The 8,830-nt window shown below is 41.9% G+C and overlaps 1 protein-coding gene across 1 annotated transcript; it reads left to right on the top strand.

Annotated features, from left to right (window-relative positions):
• Nucleotides 1–4,683: 4,683 nt before the first annotated feature.
• Nucleotides 4,684–8,602, top strand: ZDHHC7 (zinc finger, DHHC-type containing 7; the record flags this gene model as incomplete). The annotated part of the gene is made up of 4 exons (XM_009072617.1): nucleotides 4,684–4,780; nucleotides 5,221–5,302; nucleotides 6,511–6,641; nucleotides 8,082–8,602. Coding segments are annotated over 4 exons (487 nt in total), but the record flags the coding sequence as incomplete, so codon positions are not given.
• Nucleotides 8,603–8,830: the final 228 nt, after the last annotated feature.

The raw sequence follows: 8,830 nt of genomic DNA, 5'->3' as shown, positions 1-8,830 counted from the left end.
ATATATATATATATATATATTTGAATTGGCAGATTATTTTCCCAAGCTTCTCTGAATAACTGTTTAAATGCACTTCTGCTTATCTGAATAATTGGTTAACTGCACTTCTGCTTGTTGAAAATTCAATTCCATAAGCATAGAAGTGTTAATTTGAACTCAACATGCTATGGAAGAGATAATAAATTTATCCATTTTTCATTAATTCCCAATCCTTTGAGTTTCCAGGCACTGTGGATATGCATTTGTATTGTTTATCGTGTGTGAGTTGGAAATAGAAGTGCTGCAAAGGGAGGCCTTACATAAAGATGTAAATGTTTCTGGTGGCTCTTTAGGTGTGGGAAATGATGTGCATGGAACTGTGTAATGGATGAAAGTGAAGTCTCTGAGTGCATGTCAAAAGAACTGAGCAAAGTCTTGTCAGGACTCTCAAATTCTGTGAATTTGTGGTTTCTAAATTCACTGTCTCACTGTGTGTCACTTATCTGTGTGAGTGTATGGCTGAACAGCTCTTCCCATTATAAATCCTCAGCCTTGGCACTGAGATCTTGTACTTCTCTCAGCTCTGAGTGGGTTTTTGGATCTGGAGTGTGAAGGGAGAAGTTTCAGAGATAAATAGGCAAGTATAGAATTATCTCTAGTTCATTTCTGTGGGGTTTAGGGTAGATTTTACATGGATGCACGTACAGAGCTGCTTTCATGTGCAGTGAGTTTGCTTCTGCTTGGCTTTATTAGCTCTGGAGTGTTCCATGGCCACAGCTGTGCTGATGGCTCAGGGAGCCTGGGGGGAGTGGGAGCAGCAGCACAGCTGCTTTCTTGTGGCACAAGATAAGCTGTAAATCCCTGGGGATCCAAAATAGCTGTGTGAAAGCTTCAGATGTTCTGGCATCATGTCCATGGGATGTGCTGAAGGGACACCTGAGAGTCTCTGGTTAGAGCTTGCTAATTTTCTCAGTTTATCTTTAGGTTGATTCCTACAGGGATTTTGCAGGTATCTTTTCTAAAGCGTTTCCCACATCTTTGCTCCCGCTAGGATGTACTAATTTGGAAGGAGCCCTAAATGAAGACATCATATGTTGAATTCTCCATATGAGCCAAAAAAAGCTGGAATATTGGAGAGCCTGGAGGTCAAATACAGTGTTTATAGCAGGAATTTGAGTGACATTTATTGTTGAAGCAGAGCAAGAATGGTTAGTGTCTACAATGAAGGAAATATCTGATACTTTCACAGGATTTGTTTTCCCTAACAACCTGTTTAGGAACTCAGCTTTGTGTGCCTTGGGAGCTGTTTTAATCCTTGGTAAAATACACTGTGAGATGTTCCCCATCAGGGCAAAGGGTGCATCTTGGTCGTGCTTGTTCAGTGCATAACTGACTCCACAGAACCGCTGAAAGAGAAAGCCAGAGCTGAAAGTCTGTGTGATGTCCTTTTGTAAGCCTTGTCTCTTGCTTTTCTCAGCAGCTGGATATCTGTTTTAATTGTCTTTGTTGTTGTTAATCTGATTGTTTTCCCTAGATTTATCATTGCAGAGGTTTACTGGCTAGAAAAGTTTGTTTGATTATACTGCCAACTTTTTATTGGTTTACAAAGCCATTCCAAGGACATTAAAAGGATGGTCTAGTCCCAAGTATTCAAAGTGGTAATTTGCTGATAGAAAAGACTTGAAAATGGAAATTGAAGTTGGTTCCTGTTGGGAAATGCTTACACTTCAAGCCACAGTGCTTGTTTGGAGTAGTAAATTATTAACAGAAGAGACTCTTATGATGTAGTTATGAAAATTGTTGTGCAACACTGCAACAGAAAGTCCTTTAAGGAAGGAAAATAGTTTCATAATCCACATTAGTAATGGGAAATACAACAAGAAACTCTTATTTACAGTTTAAGCATCTACCTCCAGTGAAATACATTAAACTGAGATTTTACCAAGCAGTTACCATTTTCAGCATAAGGAAGAGGCTTCTTCTGAGTGAATGTGATTTTGTTTGCACTGAAGGAGCACAGCTGTCATCATTGCTGAGTGCCTGCTTGAGTGTGGGGAACTTTCGCTCACAATCAAGTCACTGAGGTGTTTGTGAATATCTGTTATCCACACCAACTTCTCTTAAGCCTTTCTGCATGTTGTCTTTGGCATTCAGAACTGTGATTGCACCTGCCTGAGCACACTGCCAAACTGGAGAAGACTTCCTTTCATCCACAGCTGCTTGTTCTCACCCCCATCCTTCTTCCTCTTGTGCAGGGTGTGAGTGCTTGGGCCTAGTGCTATGACCCAGGTTGCAGCTCATGGAGTGACTTCCCCAAGCTCTTGCTGCTTATCCATCTGTGCTTGGGCAGTGGAAGGAATAAAACACAAGTGATGGGGGAGGAAGGAGGCAGAACCACTGCTCTAAGCATTGCTGGGAGTTTGTTGGTGTTAGATTAGACATGAAGGCAGAGTTCCAGACATCTGATGTCTTGGAGAGCTCTGTGTGGGCTTGTGAGAAATATTGAATGAGCAAAAGTGAGTCCTTCCTGCCTCACATCCTCCAGAGTTCTTCTCTTATTGAGTCTGGATGTGATTTTACTCAGTGCTTCACATTAATATTCTTTTCAGAGTGACAGCATAGATTGTGTGTTGCAGTAGGAGCCTTCCACAGTTGTGGTACCTGGAGTCAGCTCACTTCCCACATGCAGAGCTCAGGAAAATTAGAGGCTGAACTTGCAGGCAGCAGGTTATGAAATGAAAGTCTTTTTGAGAGCCTCCTGAATGTCTTCTATTGAATGATAACCTGCTTGTTCTGTGCCAGAACAAACAGGTATCACTGAAGTGGCATCAGTGGTACTCAAGTATCACTCAGGTATGATCAGTGATCTCTGGTTGTTTTGTGCCAGGGAATGGCTGTGATGGTTAGTTCTGGGTTTGGGATTTCCACATATAACAAGCATTATTAAAAAAAAACATTTACACCAGAGGATGAAATGTCTTTCATGTCCATAAAATGAGGCTGTGGGAATGTAGGGGCTGAGGTGTGACAGCTCAGGGCCAAGGCAGACTTAGAGGGGCAAGGGAGAGCTTTGGGATTCTTCCATATAACCTGCACAGGAGTATGTCCTGCCTCTTGCTGAATTCCCTTATAATTGTGCATATGTGATGACTTAACAATGGTTTTCTGCCTCAGAGCATTGATTTCCCACACACATCTCCCTCGTTCTTCACTCCAGTCATGCAACTTTGCTTCATGGCTTGTCACTGCAGCACTAGATGCCACACATCAACAAGCCTGTGTTAAAAACAAAGGGGTTTGAATAACAGTACATTTTTCAGGCTTGTTTGGCTTTGTAACTGCTGAAAATCCTGAATATTTTGGATGTTCTACAGGAATATCTGGAGTGCTTTGAGTGTTTGGCTGTCTTAAGTCCAAAGCTAGGAAAATGGAATCTAAGAATTACTGAAGCTATTGATTCATGGAAGAACTTCAACACATGTTGCCAGTGGTTTGGTTTTGGTGTAGAACTCTTCGACTTCGGCTGCAGATGGAAAGCAATGAGCCTTCTGGTGCTGTGTGACCTAGCAGATGTAAAATGGAGTTTTGGGAGTATTTGACTCCTCTGGAAGTAACCCTGTCTCAAAACTGGGCAGGAACTAAGGGATCAGTTGCAGAACTAGCAAAGAACAGTAGTGTTGAAGTATTCAAGCACAAATAGACACAATGTGTGCTGCTTATAGCTTCAATATTTTTGATTCCAACTGAGTAACTGAGGTGTGACATTAGCAGCTGTTCTTTAGCTGAGAATTTCATTGTGTGAGTTTAGAATTTTATGGCTACTTAAAACCTCAGGAATGGCAATTTTTTTCTTGAAGATGTGAATTTCTTGGGCTTTTTCCTGACTCACAAACTGAATTTACAACCTGAAAGCCTTAAGGCTTGAAACAATGACTAATGAGCTTCTCCAGAAGTGAAAGGAGCTTACTGAATCTGGAGAGAGTTGAAGGGTCTGGAACACAAGTCCTGTGAGGTGAGGCTGAGGGAAATAGGGTTATTTAGCCTGGAGGAGAGTAGGCTCAGGGGAGACCTTGTTGTTCTCTAAAACTCCCTGACAGGAGGTTGTAGCCAGGTGGGGGTTGACATCATCTCCCAGGGAACTTGTGACAGGATGAGAGACATCCTCTCAAGTTGTACCAGGGGAGGTTTAAGTTAGACATTAGCAAGAATTCCTTCACAGAAAAGGTGATTAGACACTGGAAAGTGCCACCCAGGGAAGTGGTGGAATCACCTGGAAGTGTTTAAGGAAAGACTGGGTGGGGAACTTAGTGCCTTGGTCTAGCTGACAAGGTGGAGTTAAGTCATAGGTTGGACTTGATGATCTCAGAGGTCTTTTCCAACTTGATTGATTCTGGGATTCAGTCAGTGCCATAAGTGTGTGAAGTTCCTTGATTGTTTGATGGTGTGTTTGGATGTGCAATGACTCATGTTAATATTGGGGTTTTGTGGAGAACATCTTATGTACACGCTCAGTTTTGTACCAACTCAAAGCTGAGTTGAAAGTGAGCAAAACCAACACTTTCTTTAAAGATAAGTAATTTAGCTCAGTGTTTGCAGTTTATCAGGCAAGGTTTCAGAACATCACCTCATGCCCATTGGCTACACTTGTTTGTACATTCAGATGTAAAGTGTTTCTCAAGAGATTCCTCTTTTCCCTCCTCCCAGTATCTGCAAGCGCTGCATCCGGAAGATGGATCACCACTGCCCCTGGGTGAACAACTGTGTGGGGGAGAAAAACCAGAGGTTTTTTGTGCTGTTTACTGTAAGTGCAAATCCACAGCAGCTTATTTTCAGGATGAATCTACCTTGATTAGAACAACTTTGCTTGTGCTTAGTCCTAAGGGCACAATTGTGCCCAATTAGGACCCAATTTTTGGTTGGGTTTTATTTCTTCCTCTATTCCACATATTCTCCAAGCAAGAAGATATTTCTACTCATTTTAATCTTGGGCAATGCTGTGCAATCTTAATTTTGCTGCCTTTTATGTATTAACAATGAAAAGATTTAAAGGATTAGCTCCTTAAATCATTATCATTATTGCCAGCTTTTTGAGGTTCAAGCTTAATTAGAATTTGTTTTTACACAATTGCTTTGAATTAAACATTGAAATAGGAAAGTTTATTCACTGTGCAGTGGGAAAGGTTGGCTAAAAGGTTTCCTGCCTGGCAGCAGGCAAAAGTAATCCCTCTCTCTTGTTTGCAGATGTATATAGCCCTAATTTCAGCTCATGCACTTGTGCTCTGTGGGTTTCAGTTCTTCTCCTGTGTCCGAGGGCAGTGGACTGGTAAGACATCCTTTTATGTCATAAACCAACAGGTATCAAGGGATAGTCATAGCATTCCACCTGTTTCAGTTCCAGGTAGGGGATATTTCAGGACTTCATTTTTAAGTGATGTCCTGGAAATATTTCTTATCTGTTTATCCATCTCTCCTTTTTTCCCCCCTTTCCTTTAGTCATACAGTGTAAGAGCTGTGGCTGTCAAGGGCATTCTCACTCTCTTTACCCACAGTAGTAACTTACTGCCTCTGTCATAGGAAAGAAACAGAGAGCTGGTCCTCAACCACCTCAGCACTATATCCATGGAGCTGCCAGCTGGGTCTTGTGTGTCCCACCACAGTTCTGGGAATGACAGCTGAAATGTAAACAAATTTCTCCCTTGTTCTGTTTCTGGAGCAAACTGTAATGCTTCTGTAGAAAAGAAATTCCCTAAACTTGTCCCAGTCTTTTTGTTCAGGCCTCTGACTTGCATTTCTTAATGTTCCAGTGTGCCAGAGCTCATTCTGGTCTTGCTCTTTGACAGAAGAAGGTTATTTCTGTGTTCTTCCTGGGATCTGAAGCGACAGGGAAATCCACGTGACACTTTTTTGCTGACTGGTTCATTAAATGGTTGCAATCTTAGGCTTTGTTTTTTTTAGCTGAAACCTTCAGCTTCCTGTATACTATCCCATCTCTTCCTTGTTTAAGTATAAGTGAGTTAATGAGTTGATCTGAGGATCCCCAGAGATGAGACTGGAAGTGTAAGGCAGAACCTGATTACTTTGGGTGGTGAATTGAAAGGAGAATAATAAAGCAATCACAGCAAAAGGAACATCTGTATTAACTAGCAAGTCAGAACTGACAGTGGGGCTGGTTTCCACACCATCTATCTTGCATGAAACTCCAAACTGCTCACACCTTTCTGTATGTGCAATTCCAATGATTTAATCACCTCACATGCAAACATTTCTTTGATATCCATGAAATCCTGAGGCAGAAATGCAGTTTCATGTGCTTTGTAGGAGGCCAGAAGCATTGCTTCCGTAAAATTCCATATTCCCTTGGGCAGCAAATGCTAGTGCTAGTAATTAGAAGTTGGTTTTAGCTGTGAAATATTGGTTCTAGTGTCACGTATTTAGAACTGTGAAATGCTGTTTCTAGTGTCAGCTGATTAGAATATGCTCTACAGATTTGCTGTTAGGTTTGTTTTTTAACTACATATGTAATTTTCACAGAATGCAGTGACTTCTCCCCACCTGTAACTGTGATCCTGATGATCTTCTTGTGCCTTGAGGGTTTTCTGTTTCTCACTTTCACTGCAGTCATGTTTGGCACCCAAATCCACTCAATATGCAACGATGAAACGGTAAAGACCTTTGGCTTTTTTTGTGTGCTCTAACAGTTGTTTTGGGAAGATGTGATTAGATGTTTTATTTCATGAGGAGAAAACTGCACATCTGAATAATCATTTTTATTTTCTACAGCTGTAAGGACTGAAATCCTTCCTTGGGGGTTGTTTTCTAGCAGAAGTTGGTCACTGTTTGCTTTGCTGACACACATTTGGTGTCAGGGTACAGAATACATCTTGCAATTAGGTTTTCAATTACAAAGATTGTGAAGATTTTGACTTCTGCTCCATGTTTCACTTTCCAGCTGTCACAGACTCCTGGTGTGTGCCATGGGAAGTGACTGCTTTTCTCAAGTTTACACTTAAAGTAGTTGTTTTGGCTCAACCCTTTACACTTTGATGCATTTTATTGGAGGATAAGAATAGTTTAGACCTGTGTCTCCCTTGCCCTTAGATCTGCAGTGTTGCACCTTGAAAGGATGTTTTGGGATGCAGAATTGGAAACAGAAGGAATTTGAGTCCTGTAACTATTCAGTATTTTCTTACGTGAGGCTGTTTAAAAGTGGATTTCTGTGCTGAGGAGTAACTGTGAAAAGCAATTGGTAAATATTGAGCCTTAATGAGTGGGAAGTACAGAAATTGAGCATCAAAATAATGCATTTGGGAGAGTATTCCTGGCTCCAGTAATTGCAGTGCAGGAGCCTTATTGTCTGCTTTCATTAACTGAGTCAACAGCTTATACTATAGTTCTACTGCATGAGGATCCTCTACTGTAGCATCAGCTTTTCTGCTCATTTTGGCTTTTAGCTTGAGAGGGAAGAGGGTAGAGATAGACCAACCTGCTTGTACACATTTTATGTTCTAAGTCTTCTGCTCTGTACCCTCAGGGCTAAAACAGATTATGATTTCTTCCTTACTAAATAAATAACAGTAAGAAACTAATTAGCTCAGTAATATATAAAAAATGCAAAATCAGGTTTGATAATCTGATTAGGTAAGTGACAGGCTGAGGAAGTTGGGGCTGTTCAGCCTTGAGAAGAGAAGGTTGTGTGGAGATCCCAGAGCAACCTGCCAGGAGCTGAAGGGACTCCAGGGAAGCTGCAGGGGGACTCTGTGTTAGGAACTGCAGGGACAGGACACGGAGTAATGCGGAGAAATTGAAAGAGGGAGATTTAGGTTAGATATTAGGAAGAAATGTTTTCCTGTGAGGGTGGTGAGACACTGGCACAAGTTGCCTAGGGAGGTTGTGGATACTCCAAGCCTCAAAGCCAGGTTGGCTAAATCCTTGAGCAACCTGTTCTGGTGGGAGGTGTCGCTGCCCAGGGCAGAGGGTTGGGGCTGGGTGATCTCTAAGCTCCATTGCAACAATGATTTAACACACAATGACTCTATGATAACAGCTATTAGATTTCATTGAGCTTTGCGTTTAACAGTATGTCACTATCTGTTTCTCTGCAGGAAATTGAAAGACTGAAGAGTGAAAAGCCAACGTGGGAGCGGAGGCTGCGCTGGGAGGGAATGAAATCAGTGTTTGGGGGTCAACCTTCCCTCCTCTGGATCAATCCCTTTGCAGGGTTTCGCATCAGGCGCCTTCTCTTGAGAGGGAAGAAAGGAGGACCTGAGTTTTCTGTCTGAGTCTGAACATGCTGGAACTTGCAAGAATCCTATCTACTATTTATTTTGGGGCCAGAGAAGGCTGTCTGCATCCAGTCTGTGACCAGATGAAGCTGAGATCAGACATTTGCTTGTAGCAAGCAGAGTTTTCTACGTTTCTCGTCACAGACATCTCATTGACTCTCAGAGACATCAACTGGATCTGCACTGGTCTTAACAGCCAGAGGACAGAGGACAAGCACGTGGTCACACTAAAGAAGCCAAATGTTGTCATGCTACTGTAATTTATTTGATGAGATTCCTTCTCCATTTTTGTTAACCCCTTTTTATTTGAGAAAGGTTTGGGGAATCCCCTGGGTGTTTTTCTATCCGTAGGTGCAGTTGTCAATCAGGAGGAGGAGCATTATGATGAAAGTTGATTTCTAATGAGACTTAGCCTTCTAAATCCAGATTTCAGGGAATAGTGCTTTGTTCAGTTCTCATTTCTCTTTCAGCTTGTGCTGCTAAACAGAGCTGTACTCTTGTGTCCCACTTCAGGCACACATTCCTCATATGCAAGTGATTCCAAGGACTTGGTGCACACAACAGCACTG

This window comes from Acanthisitta chloris, unplaced genomic scaffold, assembly GCF_000695815.1.
Source record: "Acanthisitta chloris isolate BGI_N310 unplaced genomic scaffold, ASM69581v1 scaffold6944, whole genome shotgun sequence".
In the NCBI taxonomy this organism is placed as follows: domain Eukaryota; kingdom Metazoa; phylum Chordata; class Aves; order Passeriformes; family Acanthisittidae; genus Acanthisitta; species Acanthisitta chloris.
The sequence above is the reverse complement of the archived record's forward strand: the minus strand, read 5'-3'. Positions and strand labels throughout refer to the sequence as shown.